The sequence below is a fragment of the Lemur catta genome, chromosome 1 (assembly GCF_020740605.2).
Source record: "Lemur catta isolate mLemCat1 chromosome 1, mLemCat1.pri, whole genome shotgun sequence".
Classification (NCBI taxonomy): domain Eukaryota; kingdom Metazoa; phylum Chordata; class Mammalia; order Primates; family Lemuridae; genus Lemur; species Lemur catta.
The window spans coordinates 116,475,507-116,497,762 of NC_059128.1; the positions used below are offsets into that span (position 1 = coordinate 116,475,507).

Sequence of the window (22,256 nt, forward strand, 5' to 3'; positions counted from 1 at the left end):
GGGCTTCTCTTTTGGGGGTGATGGTGCAGAAAAATCTGCCGGTATTACCAGATTGCTGTGCCCAGGAGCAGGGCAGGTGCTGGGGACCAAAGAAAAGCTCAGTAAAAAGGATAAGGTGTTGGCAGATAGAAGTTTTGCTGACATATATTGAAAGAAGCAAGAGGATATTCGAATGGCACCTACATGCTCCTTAAAAACAATCCAACTCCCTTCCTTCTATCCATATTTCCATGAGGATAAAATACATGTAAAAGAACTAAAGAAAAAAAATTAATATGCTAAAGCAGGGTTTCTTAGCCTTAGCACTGTTGACATTTGGGACTGGATCATTCTGTGTGTGTGGGGGGGTGTCCTGTGCATTTGAGGATGCTGAGCAGTGTCCCCGGCCTCCACCCACCACATGCCAGTAGCACGTCCTCCCCCAGGTGTGACAACCAACAATGCTTATAGACACTGCCACCTGTTTTTAAGAGACAGAATAGACATTGGGTGAGAACCTCTGAGCTAAAGATAGGTGGGGAGTGATCAGTACTATGAATAATCACTCATGGGGGGCGGGCTCAGAACTTCCCCCCATGGATGGCTTCCTCTCCAGGCCCCTGTCTAAAGGGTCTCATTTAGAAACTGCCTCCCTAGGAGAAGGGGAGAGTGAAGTCACATTTCCTACACACTCTCTGTCCCCCAGAGAGAAAGGGTCTATTGCAAAGGCTCTGGAGGTCTCAGCTGGGCCAGTCCCAAGCCTCAGGGCATGTGCATGTGCCCACAGGGTGCAGAAGCTGGTTTGGGCTCACTGCTCAAGGTCAGTCCCTCTGGATCATGAGACTGGGGCATCTTCATGTTTGGAGAGTGTATCAGCATTCTGATGCTTTTACATCTGGGGACTTGCTGACACTGGAGGGACAGGCTCTCCCAGCACAAGCCAATTCTTAGAGGTAGCAAACAATTTCACTCTTTTATCTCCAAGCCACTATCCACCTGCCCTAATCACCTCAGGGGCAGGTACCAGACAACTAGGGACAGCCCTGTGCCCCAGAGGCTACTGCAATGATCTACACTAGCCAGTCCTAAGCCTGCTTACCCTGCCTTGCAAGGCCTTTGCCCATGTTTTCTCCTCTCCTTCTAAACAACCCTGGTGTTTCCCTGCGTGGCCCTGCAAGGTGTGTGTGCCCCCTCTCTTGGGATCCATGAATACAACAAACTCTCTTTTCAATGACGTTCGTCTCCTGATCTGTTGGCCTCACTGGATCTGAATAATAATAAAATCTGTATTTTTCAAACAGCGTGAAAGGGCATGGGAGAGAAGGACCAGTTCAGGGAAGCCCCTGAGATGCCAGGCAGGTGCTTTAATCTTTCATACTAAGAGGTGTCAGCCCATGGGGCCGGGTGGAGGCTGTACCTGAAACACCGTCATTATTGCTGCAGGAAAAGTGTCGAAGTTCGTGGGAGGAGTCCCTTCATCGAAATTAAACCTGCAAGGAAGAAACAGACATTTCATGCTGGCTGCACCCCAGGTGCTCTGAAGGCTTGGTTCATTCAGCATCCTGTCTCCAAGGAAACATCTCCATCATCTCTGTCTCCAGGATACACCCTAAGTGGTCCCCTAGGGCCCCACCTGGCTGGGCGACTGCAATGGGGCATCCATGCCATGGGGAGGGCACAGCTGGCGTGGTAGAGGGGGGCGTGGGTCTCTGGGTGCCCTGAGCCTGACCCCAAGGAAGCAGAAGTTGGAGATTCTATCAAGTACTTACTGGCCACCGAAGAGTTGCATTCCCAAAAGGGCAAAGACAACGATAAACAAGAACAGGAGGAACAACAGACTGATGATGGATTTCATGGAGTTGAGAAGAGAGACGACCAGGTTTCTGAGAGATGCCCAGTACCTGCCGACAGAGGCCAGCGGGGGGTCAGGCCAGGCCGGGGAGGCAGGAGCTGGGAGTCGCCATGAGGCGTGAAGCCCCTGCCTTCCCGCCTTTCCCACCCTGTCCCCATCCCTACCCCTGCCGCCATGGCGAGGAACCCCAAAGACTTACTTTGTGACTTTGAAAATACGCAATAACCTGAGAGCTCGTAACACACTGATTCCAAAGGATGTGCCAGGTTTTATGACAGCCCAGATGACTTCGAAGATGCTTCCAATGATAACCTAGAACAGAAGACCTGGTCTCATGTCCGGGGACAGTGTCTGGTCTCCGGAACTTGCAGGCATTTCCTAGGCGCCAATCTTGGCAGGAATCCAACCCAACTCCCACCTCCAAATGGACGCAGGGTGAGGAGACAGTGACCTCCTCATTGCTTCCTTTTTAATTTATTAAGTGCTCATCCAGACCTAAGAATTCCCGAAACACACATAATTACTAAGTGAATCCCTGTGCAACTAACTACTGCCTATGTCAAGAATTAGGATGTGTCAGCACCCCAGAAGATTCCAGAGACCCTGTGACATAACCACCACCCTAAATTTTGTGATAATAATTTCCTTACCTTTTAAAAAATTGAGGTGAAATTCATGTAACATAAAATTGACACTCGTAAGTGCACAATTCTGTAGTATTCAGTGCATTCATCATGATGTGCAACCATCACCTCTTAGCTAGTTCCAAAACATTTTCATCACCCCCAAAGGAGGCTCTGTCCCCATCAGCAGTCACTCCCCATTCCCTTCCTCCCCCAGCCCCTGACAACCACTAATCTGCTTTCTGTCTCTATGGATTTGCCTGTTCTGGACATTTCATAAAAATGGAATTATGCAATATGTGATCTTTTGTGTCTGGTTTCTTTAACTGAGCATAATGTCTTTCAGGTCCTTGCCTTTTTAAAGTATTCAAACATCATCCCTAAATAATATAGTTTAATTTTTTCCATTTGAACTTTGTATGAGCTGTACGGACTCATTTTGTCAGTGTCTGCTTCCTTTTGTGCAATATTATGTGGGTGAGATTCACCCCTGTTGTGGGGTGTGGCTGCTGCTGGTGGCCTTGCATTGTGGATATGCCACAACTTACTTATCCATTCTACTGCAAAGGGATACTTGGGTATTAGTGCTTGGGACTATTACAAACAAGGCTGCTCATGACATTATTTTATTTTATTATATTTTAGAGATGAGGTCTCTCTCTGCTCAGGCTGGAGTGCAGTGTCTTGATCATAGCTCACTACAGCCTTGAACTCCTGGCCTCAAGTGATCCTCCTGCCTCAGCCTCCGGAGTAGCTGGGACTACAGGTGCCCGCTGCCATGCCCAGCTAATTTTTCTATTTTTTTGTAGAGAGGAGTCTCGCTCTTGCTCAGGTTGTTCTCAAACTCCTAACCTCAAGTGATCCTCCCACCTCAGCCTCACAGAGTGCTAGCATTACAGATGTGAGCCACCGTGGCCGGCCGACCTCTCCCCTTCGGATGTCCCCATGTATCAGCCATTCTAGGCAAGAGCTGGAGAGATAAACTTCTTAGAAACCCAGAACACTTACCCCACAGTCAAAGCAGTTGAAGGAAGAGTGGAAGTAAGGCCGTGTCCCAAGCCCGTACATTTTTATAAACATTTCGGACATAAAGAGTCCTAAGAAAATGAATTCTGCATAGTCTAGAAGGGAAAAGGAAGAAATAGGGAGCAGGTTAGGCTTGCTAGGGGTAGGGGTTCCAGGTAGATCTGACTTTCCTTTTAATAACAACCCTGTCCCTTGCCTGGTGTGGCAGGCAGGGAGAGAGATGTTGGTCTTTGGTGGACTTGGCCAAAGATTGAACAAGCCTTCCTTCCCATAGGCCTCAGTTTCCTCTCTGTTAAAAGGAAAGAGCAACAATTGTTCCCTACCTTCCAAGCAACCAGCCAAACTCAGGCCAATCTTAAAAGGAGTGGGAAAAAAAGTTCAGCAGGTCCGAATTTTGTAGTTTTTGCCCTGGTTCAATAAGAAGGGTTGGATGTAGGTTACTGCCAAGGACCTCAATTTTGTGTTGATTGGTAGGTTACTGGGTGCTTGTTACATTTAAAAATTAACTAACTGGCTACGTGACAAAATAACAATGGGCCATGCATGGTGCTAGTGTGTCATGATCTGAGGATTATGCTTAATCGACTTTTGCATGCCTGAGCTCCAACAGAAAAAAAGAAACAGAAATCACAATGATGTCCTATTTGTAATCCCAATGTTAGGTACTTGGTTGCACCACAGGCAACCCATCTAAGGCATGGCTTTTCTTCCAATTTGGAAAATTTATCCAATGTTCTCTGGAAATACGGTCTTACTGGTGATTTAAAAGTCTTGAATAAGACAAACCCTTTTTTTTTTTTTTTGAGATAGGGTCTCATTCTGTTGCCCAGGAAAGAGTGCAGTGGTGTCACCATAGCTCACTGCAGCCTCAAGCTCCTCAAGTGGTTCTCTCGCCTCAACCTCCCAAGTAGCTGCGACTACAGGTGTGCACTACCACGCCTGGCTAATTTTACTGTTTTGTAGAGATGGGGTCTTGCTCAGGCTGGTCTCAAATTCCTGGTATCAAGCAGTCCTCCCACCTTGACCTCCAAAAGTGCCAGGATCACAGGTGTGAGCCACTGCACCCGGTCAAAGCCTTTTGTTTTCTGATGAGAAAGCATAAAAGTGCAAATGCCCTAGGGAGGGCTAAAACATGGGTATTTATTTGCTCCAGCAAAGAAATAGCTGACATTGGGTCCTTTCTGATAGGGCACTTTTGGTGAGGTAAGAAGATGAGGTGTTAGGAAGGGCATGGGTTCTCAATGGATAGGAAGCAGAGGCAAGGTGGGTTTCCGAGGGGAAGAAAGCATATATAAAGGAAAGACAGAGAACTCAAACTAACTTCCAAGAATTTCATGGTTATTGCTCACAAAGCTACTTCTGTTGGATGGTGGCTATGGCTTGAATGCTTAAGTCCCCTCCAAAATTCATGTTGAAACTCCAGTGCCAATGTAACAGTACTAAGAGGTGGGGCTTTCAGGAGGTGATTAAGTCATTAGGGTGGAGCCCTTGTGAATGGGATTAGGTGCCCTTATAAAAGGGTTTGATGGAGAAAGTTTGTCCCTTTTGCCCTCCTGCCTTCTGCCATGTGAGGACACAGTGCTCTTCCCCGCCAGAGAATACAGCGTTCAAGGTGCCATCTTGCTACCAGGCAGCAATCCCCACCAGACAACCAAACCTGACAATGCCTTGATCTTGGTCTTCTGAGCCCCCAGAGCTGTGAGAAAACAAATTTCTTTTCTTATTAAATTACCTAGTCTCAGGTATTTTGTTATTGCAGTACAAACTAAGACAATGATCAAGTGTCGTTGCTCTATCATGCTTTTAAGAGGTGTTCTGAACTGACTAAGTCCTTTATGCTCAATTTCTCACGGAAACCTCTCCTTAGTGGTAGGACTCTAAGGAGCTCCTAATGTCTGAGGGAAATGCTAGGGTCTGTAGGACCAAAATATTAGCAAAGGAAATCTGTTCATAACATCTGGTGCATTCCAAGATCCATCAGAAGCAACTCTGCGAGGACTGAAGAGTTTCTGAGATCTTGTTCCCTGGTTACCATGGAAACATGATAACTAGTGATGCACAAGACCTGAAAGAATTACTTATCCATAGCATTGGTGGGTCTGGAAGAACTTTCGGGACGACAGAATCCAGTTTCCACCAAGTACACATAAGTAGTCTGAGACCCAGAGAAACTACACTTCATTGATTCTAAGACACATTTTTGTTAACATTTTGACATCTGGGAAGTTAAAGTATATCTTAAAGCCGGCATGTCCTAGTTTAGATGGCAGCATTGTTTTATTTCTTAGTGACACATAAAATAAAAGACTGCCTTATAATTGAGTATGTCTTTGATCAATGGATGATGGTAATGACTTGTTCAAGGTCACATGGTATTTAGGGGCAGGGCAGGCTTTGAGAATTCAGGTCACCTGGGTTCAAATCCTGGCTTTGTCACTTACTAGCTGTGTGACTCTGGGCAAGTTACTTAACCTCTCTCTGTCTCGTTTTCCTCAACTGGAAAATGGGAACAATTAGAGGACCTTTATAGGCACAGGGGTCCCAGGCTGGATGTTCCAATCCCCTGTTCCTGAACCAGGTCAGACTGTGCAAAGTGATTAGTGGGGAGAATATAGGAAATTAAAAATAGACTATTAGAGGAAGTTAAAACAAGAAGTAAAGAGTCCTCATTTATAAGAGACTCCAGAGGGACCAAATGCAATTACTAAGGTTGGAACTAGGTCAGGGCTCTCGGAAGAACTGGTCCCTGAGGGTGTCCTGGGGAGGGGGGTGTCAGCCAACGTGACTGGGAACAATGAGGGTTACAAGAAGACAATGACCTGGACTAGGCTCTTGGGCCTTTCTAGGTCAAAGACTAGACTGTCTCTTATGGCTGTTCTAAGTCAATTCTGAACCAGGTCAGAAGGGCAGTGCGTAAGTCAGATAAACCAATAGATGTGGGAGGAGAGCAGCCAGTGGGCAAAAAGTCCTCACCTGTGGCTCACAAGCCAGAGCTAGGGCATCCACTTGCCCTCCTCACTGCCCAGTCTGTACTCTTATTGATTCCTCAGAGCTCTTTACTTTTTAAATCTTGGTCCAATGTCTCCCCATCTTTTTCTGCTTCTCCTCACCCTTAATATTGGCCCTCAATATTGATACCATCTCATATTAATTCCCGGAACCTGGGAATAGGCCCAGAGGGCAAAGCCTTGGGGGTTCTAGTACCCACCAAGGGAGCAAGATGCTCTCATACTTATTGGAGGGAATGTTCTAGGAATGAATAAGGAAGCCAAAAGGAGAAAGAGAGGAAGTAGGAAAGCAGCAGAAGGTTTGAAAGATGAGCAGAAAGGAGGAAGTCAGAAGTAAGCAGAGAAAATGGAGACAACATATAAGCCACTCCCTGTTTCTAAGGCACCCCCATCTCTTAACCATAAATTATTTGAACAATTCCACAGATGCCCACAAAAATTATATCTATGTTTCTATTTCTATCTGGCTGTCTTGTGTTCACTGTTTTTTTTCTGTCTCTCTTCCAATATCCCCTTCACCAGAACCTCTGTCACTCTCCTAGAAAGGGATCACAGGAACATTTGGTGGCCTGAATTCCAGGTTCCAGCTCTCAGCGCTGGACAGGCTCCATGGTTGCGGCAGCAGCCACACTGGTCCCAATCACAGTTGCAGACAAGGCCAAATGGAAGGCAAGATTCAATGAAGACCAAAGGAAAGAACACATAGCACCAGAGAAAGAGAAGTAGAAAAAAGGGTATGAGGAAGGGAGCAGGGAGCCAGCAGGGGTGGGGCCAGGCTGTACTCACAAAGGAAGTCGGAGAGCCACTCGGGCTGGTTGTAGTGAACGATAGCAACACACAGCGTGTTGAGGGCTACCAGACTGAGCACAGTCCAGTAGAAGGCCTGAGTTTTGACCATGCGGCGGATGTAGAAACGCATCCTCCTTTCTTTTTTGTGAAAAAAAGTCGAGTTCTCCAGCTTGGCACTTTTAATGCTGGCTCGGGCGAAGGGAGAACCTGCCAGGGAAAGGATGGAGAACGTCAGGCTCAGGCTGGATCCCAGCCAGGGAATCCATTAGCCTCTCCAGCAAGCCCTCTGGCCCGAGGGAATGATCGTGACCCATGGGCTTGGCTTTGCAGAGATGGAGCTTACAGGAAGACAGTGTCCCTGAAAATAACAGGATTGGAATTAACCAATGAGAACTGAGGATGTCAATGGGGAGGCTGATAGCGCTCTGTTGCAGGGGCCAATTTCTCATGTTCCCCACTCCTACCCACATCTGATGTGCCTGAGGGTCACATCACGGGGCATAATGAAGCAGGATCCTCTGTTCTGGACCCCTGATGCAGGGACAGGCAACAAAACTACACAGAGCACACTTGGGAGAGGATGAGGTATGGATGAGACCCTTGTTTTCCATGGATGTTTCACTTGAGAAATGATCACTGAGGAGTGAGCCAGTGTGTCCTCTGCCTGCACATATCTTTGCTCTTAAACATTTACTGAGTACCTACTGTGTGTGAGGCTCTGTCTCAGGTGCTCAGGATACATTAGGTGACAGAGCCCTGCCCTCCTAGGACTGACATTCTAAGTTGGGTATACAGAGAGTGGACATACTAAATAAGCAAATTAACAGTGTGATGGAAAGGGAAAAGTGGTTGGTGGGGAGAAGAGAGAGGAGGTGAGGGCAGGTCATGCAGGGCCTGGTGGACCACAGGGAGGACTCTGGCTTTCACTCTGAGGGAGGTGGGAGCCATGGAGGGTTCTGGGCAGAGGAGGGACACACGTTACTATGAGGGGAACAGACAGTGAGACACAAGAGCTGGAGCTGGGAGACCAGGTTGGAGGTGACTACACTGGTGCAGTCAAGCAGTGATGGGGATTACACTTGGGTGGTGGCTAAGCAGGGAGAGTGGCTGGATTTGGATGTACTACTTAAGGCAGATTCAACATTTGCTGATGGATCAAGTGTGAGTGTTAGAGAGAGGAAACAGCCACAGTTTTTGATGAGTCCCTGGAGGAATGAAGCTACCACTGAATGGGACAGGTTTGGGGGGAGGATCAGAGCTCAATTTTGGACACAATGAATCCATCTTCTAAAATACCTCTTTTTGTAAACCTTCCATTGCATTCATCTTTATTGTTCTTTATCAGTTCATTCATTCATTTGTGCATTCATTCATTCATTCCTTTGTTCCTCATTCATTCACTCATCCACTCATTCATCCATTCATCAGTTCATTCATTCATTCATCCATCCATTTGTCCATTCGCCCATTCACTCATCCAGCATGTTTATTGAGACCACCCCACTTGCCAGGCACAGGACACAGCAAACACCTTGAAGGAAGCCACTTCCTATTAGCAAAATTCTCAACAGAGATTTCAAGCTGGCACCCTAGTAGCTATAATAGCTCATACTAGGTTTGTGAAAGTTGAAATTATTGGTCCACATTTAAAAACTGGGAGATTTTTCCATGAAACTCTGGATTTTGGCTTCCCTCAAATGAACACAACAGCTGATGTCTATGGAACATTTAACAGGCACCAGGCACTGCAGGGAACACGTTTTACATGACAAGATACTTGTTCCTCCTTGCAGCCCTAGGAGGTAGGGACCAGCATCATCTGCATTTCACAGCGGAGGAAACGGAGGCTGAGAGAGCTTGAGAAGGGTCTAGCAACTGGATAAAAAGTGTCAAGATGGTTCAGAGCATGTGTTCTTGGCCACCATACTGCACTCCTGGAACTTGCGGTCCTGGGGGGTTATGTTCCCACCCAGCAGCAGTTGGCCAGGCTCAGTGGCTGTGGCCTCCTTGTAGGGACACCCCTCCTCTCTGCCCAAGATCCTTCCCTCGTGTCCATAACCTGCTCAACCCCAGGGGTGGGTCCACCTGGCCCAGCCCAGCTGGGCATTTCTAGTCCCTGCAGCTCCCAAAGATGTGCCTAGATCTGCAGGTCTCCAAAGGACTTGGCAGACAGGAATGGTACTCTCAGGTGACTCGGGGATCAGGATGTTCCTCAGGCAGAGAGAGACAGAGATCATAGTGGGCAGGAGGCTCCTGGCTCCTACTCCTACTGGAGTCACACTGAAAACCTGGCTCCATCACCAACTAGCAAGGCACCTTGAGTCTTGGGTCTCCAACACCTCCATCTGCAAATTGAGAACACCCACACTTCCTACCTCGTAGGGCCACTGAGAGGCATAAATGAGTTAATATATCTTAGCATGATGCCTGGCACATGATGATTATTTGATGTAATCTCCTACTGCAACCTCAAGAGCTGAAATCAAGACTCAGCTCATGTGCCAATCATGGAGGGAGTCTGTCCTGATCACTCGGCCTGGAGACACATCCATCAACGGGTATACCCTTCATTGGGAAGGGGCAGAGAAATGGATGTTAATTGAACACATACTAGGTGCTATGCCCCACGCTAGCTAGGTACTATCATTTCTACTAATTACTTTTTTGTTTTTAAGAGGCGGGTTCTTGCTCTGTCACCCAGGCTAGAGTGCAGGGGCGTCATCATAGCTCACTGCAACCTCAAATTCCAGGGCTTAAGTGATCCTCTTGCCTCAGTCTCCTAACTAGCTGAGACTACCATGCCACCATGCCTGGCTAATTTTTAAATTTTTTGTAGAGATAAGGTCTCACTATGTTGCCCAGACTGGTCTTGAACTCCTGGTCTTAAGTGATCTTCCCACCTTGGCCTCCCAAAGTGCTGGGATTACAGGTGTGAACCACTGCACCCTAAACATCTATAAATGAATAATGCCAAGTCATACACCTGAAATGGTGCAAATTTACACTCCTGCCAAGTGTACCTGAGAGTGCCCATTTCCCCATATCCTTGCCAACATGGGGAAGTATTATTTTTTCATCTTTGCCGGAATGATTGATGAAAAAAATAACATCTCCCTGTTAAGTAAGGGCAGGTATCCTGTCTTATCCATAGAGGATTCTGTCTTGGGCACCCAAATATTTTTTTCCAGTGCCTGACGTTCAATAAATGTGATATGAACAACAACAACAAAGTTTGCTTATCAAAATGTAACAAAACATAGTTTAAAAAATGGAAGTATAGCACTCTGGGAGACTGAGGTGGAAGGATCACTTGAGAACAGGAGTTTGAGACCAGCCTGGGCAAGAGCAAGACCCTGTCTCTACAAAAAATAGAAAAATTAGCTGGGCGTGGTGGTGGCACCTGTAGTCCTAGCTACTCAGGAGGCTGAGGCAGGAGGATTAATTGAGACCAGGAGTTTGAGGCTATAGTGAGCTATGATGACGCCACTGCACTCTAGCTGGAGGACAGAGTAAGACTGTCTCAAAAAAAAAAAAAAAAAGGGACAGACATAACTGATCAACTGCAGAAAACATCGAGCACTACAATTCTTGACACTTGCTTAAAGGAGACTAAACAGATGTACACATACGTGGAAATAGAATGAGTCCTTCATTACAAGGAAAAGTGTGTTTTGGCTAGAAATTAAAAATGCAAATGAAAACAAGCTTTACGGTATCATTACAAACCTACTTAACTGGGAAAGGAAATTAAATTGATAATATGTGATGGCCTGGGTGGGGAATCCGCAAACGTATGCACATTTGGCAAGTTGATAAATGGGTTCCATGTTTTTGAAACTCAGAATGGCTCTGTGAATAATGAGTTGAAAAGCTGTTAATATCTTTGATCCTATAATTATCCCCAAGGAAATATGCCCAAAGGGTGGGGGTAGTAATTGAACATAAATGTGCACAGCAGTGCTCCTCGTAAGAGAAATATTGGAAACCACTCAAACGCCACAGAATGGAGGCACGGCTAAACAAACCACAGTGTACCCACCCTTACAGGATATGTGATTGCAATGGAAATTATGTCAAAACTCAGCAATAAGGTTATAAATTCAGGTTGAGTGTAAAAAGTAAAATATAAAATAGTATGTGCCTGTGGATCAGAAACATGTCTGACTGCCCTCCTTCCTGCGCCTCTTTCTCTCCCTCCCTCCTCCCTCTCTCCTTCTCTTTCCATCCTTTGGTCCTCTACGCCACAGCCACACAATTCCCCAAACAGCCTAAATTCCCTCTCCCTTCAATCTTATTTCAGTCTTATTTTCCCTGCCGGGATGCTCTTCCAGCCATTATGAAAAACCTATTTCAAATAGACCCCACACATTCTCGCTGTAGATGGCTCAAAGCAACACACTCTCAGTGCACAAATCAACAGTACAGAGAGATGAGAAGAAAATGAATAAATGTCCCCTCCCCTCTCAAAACTCTGGCCCTTTTGGTAGCAAAGGTCTGAGCCCCACCTGTCACACTGTTCTCTCTGCAATCACCACCACCACCACCACCACCATGGTGAACTCCTACTCATCCTTCAGCTCTCAGCTTGAACATCACCTCCTCCGAGAAGCCTTCCAGAGTGGGCCAAGCCTAGGGCGTCTCCTCTGCAGTGCCCTTCCCATTAAAGGTTTATGTGCATAATTTTCTGTTTAATATCTATTTCCTGAGCTGGCTGGCGAGCTCCATGTGGGAAGGGATTCTGTCTCTGTTCTTATTTGCAATTAGGCATCTAATAAGAGCAGGTCCCCTAGGAAGACTTCCAGAGTGAGTCATAAACATTAGCCAACATTACTGGGAGCTTAGTCTCTGTCAGGCGCCAGTTCTCAGTGCTTTACAGGGACTATTTAGTTGGGAACAGGCAGCCTGGTTCCCAAGCCCTTGGTCCTCCTGTCTCTTGGGTGATGGGTGACAAATAATTGCCAGGCTGTAGAGGAAGCGACTCACCGACGGAGGCGATATCGGCCAGCTGATCCTCAGCTTCCTCAGGGTTGAGCAAATCTGTCTTGCTTTTCTTTATGGTGGCTCTCCGCAGAGCTCCAACAATGGAAACATGGCAAGAGAAAAAGACGTTACCCTTTTTGCAACAGTGACGATATGAAACAAGAGCATGTCCTTGGGTTTAACCCTCTTGACAACTGGTGTGTTGGGAACCAACAGTGTGTGCCACTTTACAGATGCGTAAACTGAGATTCAGGGAGGTAACATCGCTTTGCCTAAGTGGTAAACATAAGAATCAAATCCTGTTCAGTCTGACTCCCAAGTCTGGGCTCTCAGCCACTACTTTCCCTCTGGTCTGTTTTTAAATTCTAAGAAACCTCACTTGGAACTTGGTACTGGATACATAGTGACTCTTACAAAAACAGTCCACCCCTTGACTTACAGCATAGTTTGCCAGGTAAGCTGTGTTTGTGGATGTTGTCCCCCCATATTGAGGGGATACACCCCCAGGGGCTCTGTGGGGGCCAGTGAGTGCAGGTATACACTCCCAATAAAGAGATTTAGACACCCTGAATGGGTAACCTCCTCCCCTCACCAAAATAGTAAAATTTATTTTATAACCTCCCAGTTCTTTCATTTTCTTCTAATGCTTGGTGTTTTCAATCAAAAGTCATCACTCTGTTTAACAACTTTCTACAAATCTCAGGCAACAAGCTGCATTTTTCATGGAGAATTATTTTTGTTAGTGTTATTATTATTAACTTGCGAAAACACATCCCTCTGGCCTATCTCTAAATCCTGAAAAACTTTACTTTCAGGGAGCCCCAGACTAGATTTGCGGTGACACTTGTAGTCCGTCCCCTGACTCCCAGCAGAGCTGCTAGGCAGGTTGTGGGTTTATGGACAACTGTAACGAACATCAACCTCAGAAACAATCCTGTGGGGTAGGTATTATTTATATTGTGCCTGTTTTACAGATGATAAAAATGGAGGCGCAAAGCAGAAAAAGCTGGGCATGTGGTTCAAGCAGAAAAAGGAAAACCCTGCACCTGCTTCCTGAAATTCCTCCAGGAAGCAGATTCCTGCCATTCCCTGGACCATCCTGAACCTGACCTGGTCTTGGGTTTATTCCTGGCATGACCTGGGCCCTGAATGTCCATCCCATAGAGGCCCCTTGGAACAAAGGTGCCTGCTCCCCTGACCCCACCTGCTCCCTCCTCCCCTGAGACCTGCCACGGAGCTGGGTTCAGAGCAGTTACCATCAAAGGGATGCCGCTGCTCTCCGTCCGTTTCGTCCTCTGCGAGAATCACCTCTTCTGAGGAGGAAGAGCACAGAGTTAAGCCCCCACGCCTGGAGGACGGCCCTGTGGATGGGCTGCCTTGGACTGGCAAGGAGAAGGGTCTCCCTGGCCACCTCCATTCTCCCCTGGCTGATGGTGACAGCACAACCTGCCCAAAATGTGCTGCTGCGTTTTGTTTTTTAGGCCTCCAAGCCCCACCTCAGCGACAGTGGTCACAGCCATTATCCCCATTTCACTCAAAATGAAAACCAACATCCTCACCACAGCCTAGAAGCCCATGCTTGATCTGTCACCTCCCTGTCCTCCTCTCCTCCAACTCTCCCCTTCTCTCACTCTGGATTCCTTGCTATGTCTCAAGGACGCTTGTACCCAGGGGCTTGGCAAGTGCTGTTTCTGCTGCCTGGAACCCGCCCCCGCCATCCCTTTACTTCCTTCTGGTCTCTGCTCAGACCTCACTTCGACAGGGAGGCCTTCCCTGGCCACCCCTCCTTCCAGCTGTTCTCTGCTTCCTACTCTGTTTTATCTTTCTTCTCCGCATTTGGGCAGCACCCGATGGGACATGTATTTGTTTGTTTTTTTTTTGTCTCTCTCCCTAGAATGTCAGAACCCTGAGGGCAGGGATTTGGTCTGTTTTGTTCACTACTTTATCCTTGGTGCCTAGAACAGTGACACACAGCACAGGTGCCCCATAAGTGTTTGTTAAATGACTGAACAAATAAATAGGCACCTACTGTGTGTCAGTCACTTGTACTCTTCCCAAGTGACTTAGCTGGGATTATTTTCCTAAATACTCAAATAGCCCTTACAAGGTAGGTACCATCGTTATCTCCATTTAATAGCTGAGGAAACTGAGACACAGGCAGGTGAAGCACATGGCTATACGGTGGCAGAGCCAGGATGCGGACCAACGTCTTATCTTAGAACTCAACAATTATGTGGTGTCATATCCTGGTTTCATCCCAGAAATTTTAATATCAAACTCTGGATTCTTATTGCTAAAATTTGGGGCTACCCATTTAGATTCTCTTTCTCCTCCCATCATGACGCTCCCAGCTCAGCCCTCTCCAAACTATATGCACGACTCTGTGTGCTCTGTGGCCTGAGATCTCCATCCCTGGGCCCCAGGATGAAAGGGCCTCACCTGCTTTTGAGATCCATTCCATGTACCCATTGAGCTCACGTTCAATCTGCTGTTGCCGCCTCAGCTTCAGAAAAGCCCGCCGGTTCTCCACCCGCTCCCTTTCTTTGGCAAACTCCCTGCAGAAGCACAAAAAAGCCAGGGTCTGGCTGTTTTGGAAATTTTAGGGAATGTATGTATGCGTTTGGGGATTCAGAAGTCTCTGGAGGTCAGAGGTTTTCAACAAGAGGAGTCAGTTCTTGTGGGAGAAGCTTGGAATATTACAGGGGTGAGTATCTCTGCCAGCTTCACACATTTCCCAGAAACTGTACCCAGGTAAAGAAAAAAAGCAAAAGCATAAAACCAGGCTGTGCCAACCCCCAGTGGAATATTGTTTCCATAATTCTGTCTAAAAAATATTTTCAGCCCTCTTTTATGTTAGACCAATAAGACATGAGCTGAAGATTTCTACAGCAGTTCTATTTCTCTGGTATAGGCCCTGCCTCTTCCTGTTCCCCTTCTTCCTCTTACTGTTTAGAACATGGGATGGCCATCTTGAGGGCATGGGGCAGCCATCTTGAGACAATGAGGTATCCATGAGATTGGAAGCCTCTGGTGAAGATGTCAGAGTGGAAAACTGGAAGGATCCGGGATTGTCGATGGCACTATAGAGCCACCCAGACTTCTTGTGGTGAGAAAAATGAAACTCACTTATGATTAAGCCAAGAAAACAATCTTCGGGGTAGAGGACAATGTGTATCAGGAAAATGCTAGTTTGATTGTATGCTATGATTTTATATTTGGGAAATAGGGGAGGGGGAAATCCAAACTCTTGTTGTTGTTTTTTTTTTAAATGTAAATTACAGAAAGTAATGCCCCCATGATCCTCCTCACTGGGTACCCCTAGCAGTGCACAACCGATGAATCTGTACATGGCTTATTAATGACAGTCTGCTAAGCCAAAACAAGGGAAGAGGGCTGTTCTCTGTCTAGTGAATGAAAACAAAGCTTCAATGGCCTCTTCATGGGTAGAAGTTGGTAAACAGGAGAGAGGTGGGGGAACAGCAGAGACTCACCCTGACAGCACACCCAGCACGAGGTTCAGCATAAAAAAGGAGCCGATGATGATGAGGGGGATGAAGTACAACCAGTTCCAAGTGTTCCCTGAGGCATCATTGCTCTGTGGGGTGTGAATAAGGAAAGCAGGTAAGAGTTGAGTGGGACTTAGGTAGGGGGGACCTGACAGGTGGGGGAAAGGGGAACCCTGGTGTTTCAAAAGTTCTTGGCCTGTGGAGTCCTAAAGCTCTGACAGTCTGGCAGGAGAGAAAAATGTAGGGGTGAGGCTCAACCAGTAGGGCAAACCCCTGAGGTACCATCAGAAAGGCAAAGCTCCCTCCTAATCATGCTGATTTTATAGGACCTGAGAACCAGCATGAAACAAAAGAGAACTTCCCATATTAGAGTCCAAGATGAGAAGGGAAAAACCTCCACTGAAACAGATAAACAAATCCCTGGTTTCCTCCTTTCTCCCAACACAGTCACAGACTCCCCTTAGAGGAGGTGCATGACCACAAAGTCTGATGGCCTGGTGAAGTCACCAAGCCCCATGGCAGGGTAGTGAGCCTTTTCCTCAAGCATCTCCCTTTTCCATTCACTGCAGTGTCAGTGTCAACCAAAAAATTCCCAGAAGTTCCCAGCTCAAATTTCAAGGGGGAAAAAGTCCACAAATAAAACATTCTTCTTTCAAACAGAGAACAGAACACTGTAGGAAGAAGGAAGTAAGAGGAGTGGAAGAAAATTAAGAACAGAGAGAGGTAGGGAGGTAGGAGGCTGTGAGAATGATAAAAACCAGCATTTACAGAGTATTCACTGTGTGCTAGGCATTCTTCTAAGCATATTACCTGTGTTAACTCAATTACTCACTTAATTCTCATGATGTTATCACAATGCACATTTTACAAGTCAGGAAATGGAGGGCCAGAAAGACAAAACCCCCAGCCCAAGGCCACAGAGCTATTTAGTGGTGGATGTGAGATTTGAACCAGGGGGCTGAGCTCAGAGTCCATGGACTTAACCTCTCTGTGCTGGGAAAGCCTTGGCTCTGGCCATTAGGGCAGGGGCAGACTTCCAGTGCTTCAGAACCCTGTGGCACCTGCAAAATGCAGGGCTCCCAAGTGTGGCTTTAAAAGCCCACCTTTAAAAGCACATATGACACTGTTGCTGCCCAGAAGAAAGGCTAAATGAGAAAGAAGTTAAGATGAGGTTATTACTATCAGGTATCTGTGTGGCTGTAGAGCAACTGGAACCTTTATACCCCCACTTGAGCCACTGCGTCTGCTGATAGGAGGGTAATATGGTGTATTAGTCTCCTGTGGCTGCTGTAACAAACTGGGCGGCTTAAACAACAGAAATTTATTGTCTTACAATTCTGGAGGCCATAAGTCAAAGATCAAGGGGCTGGTTCCTTCTGAGGGCTGTGAGAGAGAATCTGTTCTGTGCCTCTCATCTAGCTTCTGGTGGTTTGCTGGCAATCTGTGGTGATCTTCAGCTTGGAGAAGCATCACCCTGATCTCTGCCTTCACTTTCACATGGCATTCTCCCTCTGTGTGTGTCTGTGTCAGAATTTACCCCTTTTATAAGGACACCTGTCATACTGGATTAGAGGTCATCCTAATGACCACATCTTAGCTAAGTACATGTGCAATGACCTCACTAAGGTAGTGTGGGTTAGGACTTCAACGTATGAATTTTGAATGGATACAATACAACCCCAAACACATAACTCATATGCTTGGAAAAATGGGTTGAGAGTTTGTACTAAAACTAAGTACAGTCATGAGTTGCTCAACAATGGGGATAAGCTTTGGAAAACGCATTGTTAGGTGATTTTGTTGTGTGAACATCCTAGAGTGTACTTACACATACCTACATGGTACAGCCCACTATGTAGCTAGGTTATATAGTATAGCCAATTGCTCCCAGGCTACAAACCTGTACAGCACGTGACTCTACTGAATACTGTAGGCAACTGTAACACAATAGTATTTGTGTATCTAAACATAGAAAAAAGGCAGTAAAAATATGGTATTATAATCTTAGAAGGCCAGGCACAGTGGCTTACACCTGTAATCTTAGTACTCTGGGAGGCTGAGGCAGGAGGATCACTTGAGTTTAGCAGTTTGAGACCAGCCTGAGAAAGGGAAAGACCCCATCTCTACAAAAAAAAACACAACAATTAGCTGGGTGTTGTGGTGTGTGACTGTAGCCTCAGCTATTCGGGAGGCTGAGGCAGGAGGATCACCAGAAGCCAGGAGTTTGAGGCTGCAGGGATCTATGATGATGCCACTGCATTCTAGCCCAGGCAACAGAGCGAGACTCTGTCTCAAAAATTAATAAATAAATAAAAAATATAATCTAATGAAACCACCATTGTATATGGGGTCTGTCATTGACCAAAACATAGTTACGTGGTGCATATGGGGGAGGTAGTGATTACAGACAGAACATGAGGGGGGCTTCTGGGGCTGAGAAGGCTCTGTTTCCTCACGTGGTGCTGGTTACATGGGTGTTTAGTTTGTGAAAATTCATCAAGCTCTTCCCTTATAATCCATGGGTTTTTCTGCATGTTTATTTTATTTCAATTATTATAAAAAAGTTTTACTTTCTTAATTTAAAAGTCAACTTTACCTTAAAAAGGAAGAACATTCTGATACATGCTGCAATATGGATGCACCTTGAGGACATTATGTGAAGTGAAATAAACCAATCACAAAAGGGCAAACACTGTGTGATTCCATTTATAGGGCCCTAGAGTTGTCAAATGCATAGAGACAGAAAGTAGAAGGGTGGGTGCCAGGGGCTGGGCAGGGGGACAGGGAGCTATTGTTTAATAGGCACAGAGTTTCAGTTGGGGAAGATGGAAAAGTTCGGAGGACGGATGGTGGTGATGGCTGCACAACAACGTGAATGTGCTTCATGCTACAGAGCTGTGCACTTAAAAATGGTTAAGATGGAAAATTTTATGTTATACATATTTTGCCATGATAAAAAAAATGCAAAATAAAACCACCACCACCAACAACAAAAAAGTCAGCTTTAATCACAGACACAGACAGGTTCTGGGGACAATGAATGTGCCAGCCCCCAGTCCGCACCCTTGTTCTAACAAGCCCAAAAGGTTCCGAATGCTCTGCTTCTAGAAGTTTCTGGGAGAAAGAATGGACTCAGTGGAACATGGCTAGACAGAAGACAGGGCCGTGCTTTGTGCCTCTCCGCTCTGTCACTGTGGCGGCTGAGGGCTTCTCGTTCCCATTTCTCAGGGCTAAATATAGCCCCGGGAGCAAAAGCCTGCACTGGCTGGCGGTAGGCAAACTCTGTGCTGTCACGAGGTGCAGGCTAAGATAATAGGGACAGAGTGGGGGTGGGGGGAGAAGCAGCTAAGGTCTCTCCGTGCCAAGGCAGTCCCTTCATCTCAGACACTACCAGCAAGACCTGCGTCAGCCCACACCCTGGCTCCAGGACAGGCTTAGGGGTCTTTGGCCATGTGACATGCTGTCGAGCAACTTAACAGACACCTGGCGTGGCAGGGGTGCTGGCCTATTTGAACTCATTGAATCCTCTCATGAACCCAAAGAGGCAGTCACATAATCATTCCCATCCTCCCAGGTGGGAAAACCGAGGCACAGAAAAGTTAAAGTCACATGCCCATGGCCCTGTTGTGGGTTGTACTGAGTGTCCCTCAAAAGATGTGCTGTAGGCTGGGCGCGGTGGCTCACACCTGTAATCCTAGCACTCTGGGAGGCCGGGGTGGGCGGATCTTTTGAGCTCAGGAGTTTGAGACCAGCCTGAGCAAGAGCAAGACCCCATCTCTACTAAAAATAGAAAGAAATGATCTGGACAGCTAAAATTATATATATAGAAAGAAATTAGCCAGGCATGGTGGCGCATGCCTGTAGTCCCAGCTACTCGGGAGGCTGAGGCAGTAGGATCGCTTAAGCCCAGGAGTTTGAGGTTGCTGTGAGCTAGGCTGACGCCACGGCACTCTAGCCCGGGCAACAGAGTGAGACTTTGTCTCAAAAAAAAAAAAAAGATGTGCTGCAGTCCTACCTGGTACCTATGAATTGGAAATAGGGGTCTTTGCAGCTGTGATTAAGTTAAGATGAAGTCATTTGAGTAGGCCCTCCTCCTATAGGACTGGTGTCTTTATAAAAAGGGGAAATTGGGACACAGAGACAGCTTTGCACAGAGGAGGAAGGCCGTGTGGGTGAAAGCAGAGATTAGGGCGATGTGTCTACAAGCCAAGGAACACCAAAGACTGTCGGCAAACCGCCAGAAGCTAGGAGAGAGGCGAGAAAGGGTCACATGGCCCAGCTGGCACCTTAGTGGTCCACAAATTTCCAGCCTCTGAACTGAGAGAGAGAGAGTAAATTTCTGTTGTTTTAAGCCACTCAGTTCGTGGTACTTTGTTATGGCAGCTACAAATACAGTCACCAAGCTCCTAAATGGCAGACATGGCCCCCCACGCACTCTTCCAGCCGCATAGCTTCCTACCAGTTCCTTGAACATGCCAAGCACAGTCCTACCTCAGGGCCCTTGCGCAGGTTCTTTGCCCTGCCTGGGATGCTCTTCTCTGAGACTGCTACAAGGTTCCTCCCTCACCTACTTAAGGTCTTTGTCCAAATGCCACCTTGTTTTTTTTTTTTTTGAGGCAGGGTCTTGCTCTGTCACCCTGAGTAGAGTGTAGTGGTGTGATCATAGCTCACTACAGCCTCAAACTCCCAGGCTCAAGAGATCTTCCTGCCTCAGCTTCCCAAGTAGCTGGGACTACAGGTGCACACCACCACACCTGACTAATTTTTCTATTTGTAGTAGAGATAGGGTGTCACTCTTGCTTAGGCTGGTCTCGTCCTCCTGGGCTCAAGCAATCCTCCCGCCTCAGCCTCCCAAAGTGCTAGGATTACAGGCATGAACCACTGCGCCCGGCCAAATTCCACTTTCTTAGAGAGGTCTCCGTTCATGGCCCTTTATGATCACACCCCTCCTTTCAGATCTCCTTTTCCTGTTCTATTTTTTTCTTTAGCACTTCACCACTTATATACTTTATTTCCCTTGCTTGTTCTTGTCCTTCCAGATGGAATGTCCATTCCACAATGGGCAAGAACTTTTGTCTTTTTTGTTCCCTCCCATAACCCCAGTCCCTAGCACAACATCTGGCATGCAGAGGGTGCTCAACCAGTGTTTGTTGAATGACTGAATGAGAGGCCCTCCCTCCCAAGTTCCCTGCACAGCTCACACCCTCAATCCCAAGCCAAGCTCCCTCCTGCTCTCTCTCCTGCACCTTCCTCCCTGGGGACTGGGGTTCTGCTGCCTGATTTTAGAGGCACTTTTTCCTCTTTCAAGCCTATTCAATTATTCATTTCCATACCCTGGATTCAACAGTTCACAGTGAAGAAGTTGGCGGAGGGTTGGGTGCAGCTTTTGACTAAGAGGTGGGCTTTCCCTGGGTGTTGGGGTGTGTGTGTGTGCTCTGGAGCAAAATGGGGAATAAATTTCCTAAGCAGAGAGACTGGAGATGCCGTGGCTGTTCCGTGACAGTTCATCAGCGGGGGGGGGGGGGGGGGGGGGGCTACGAATCTCCCCTTCTGGTTGTCATCTCCTTGGCAATTTGAGTTAAGGGTGGGTGTGCTCAAGAGTGTGGCTTCGGGGAGGGTTTGAGGGAGGGCAGCTCGCTTCACTTGTTAAAGTCATTAATGATACTGGGAAGGACGTGCTCCAACGATTGCCTTGTCTCCCCCCAAAGGCTCCAAGAGTTCCGCTGCCGGGAACGCTACTCCCATTAGTGCTGTAATCAAATATTTCCGGAGACGTGGCGGGATGGCCCTTCCTGGTCCCCTTGTGGTTGGCCAAGGGACACACGGTGGGTCCTGGCCAATGAAGATTAAGTGGAAATAGTTGGTGCTGTTTGGGGGTCAGAACATTGAACCTTCAGACCCTCCAAGGCTCTGTTTTTCTGGAACAGCAGTGGCAACATTATGGGTGATTAGCTAGGTCCTGAGTGACTACACTGAGCACAGTCCCCTTCTGCCCGGCTGCCCACCTGCACCATTTCAGCATGAGGAAGAAATACATTTGTTGTTAAAACCACAGAGGCTTTGGGGGATGTTTATTACTGCAGCGTAACTATCTGTCCTGACTGATACACCTTGATATCTCTGGGGTTTGCTTTTTCACTTCCTCCAGGGTCTTTCTTAAATGGCACCTTCTCATTTACTTTTATACAGATCACACGAGGCAGGTGGGGAAGAGAATGTCTCCTGTATGTCCGATAGAGAATTGATACCCCAAAAGATTAAGTTTAAGGTCACAACGAGCCAGTTGTTTCCATTCTCTGAGCCTCAGCCTGAAGCCCCTTCTCCCTGAGGTCTTGGCCAATTCCTCCTGAGACCTCAGCCTTACAGTCACTGTGCCCCCCATAGAGACACCCTCCCCGGTCTCCCAATTAAAAGTTTGCCTTGTCCTACAGCTTGGCCAGGCATCTCATTCTCTTCCCAGCACATTCCGCTCTCCGAATCGTCTTGTTGGTTT

The 22,256-nt window shown here is 47.0% G+C and overlaps 1 protein-coding gene across 3 annotated transcripts in view; it reads right to left on the minus strand.

Annotated features, from left to right (window-relative positions):
• Positions 1-22,256, minus strand: part of CACNA1A (calcium voltage-gated channel subunit alpha1 A) — a 227,678-nt gene that overhangs the window by 80,730 nt on the left and 124,692 nt on the right. For 2 of the 3 annotated variants that reach the window (XM_045550624.1, XM_045550628.1), the window contains exons 7-16: positions 15,749-15,852; positions 14,697-14,812; positions 13,514-13,570; positions 12,837-12,839; positions 12,261-12,350; positions 7,275-7,484; positions 3,463-3,575; positions 2,031-2,143; positions 1,749-1,880; positions 1,397-1,469 (exon numbers count right to left, since the gene is read on the minus strand). In XM_045550624.1, the coding sequence (XP_045406580.1) occupies positions 1,397-1,469; positions 1,749-1,880; positions 2,031-2,143; positions 3,463-3,575; positions 7,275-7,484; positions 12,261-12,350; positions 12,837-12,839; positions 13,514-13,570; positions 14,697-14,812; positions 15,749-15,852 (1,011 nt within the window). The remainder of the gene's footprint in view (positions 1-1,396; positions 1,470-1,748; positions 1,881-2,030; positions 2,144-3,462; positions 3,576-7,274; positions 7,485-12,260; positions 12,351-12,836; positions 12,840-13,513; positions 13,571-14,696; positions 14,813-15,748; positions 15,853-22,256) is intronic. The other variant, XM_045550620.1, reaches the window with a different exon arrangement.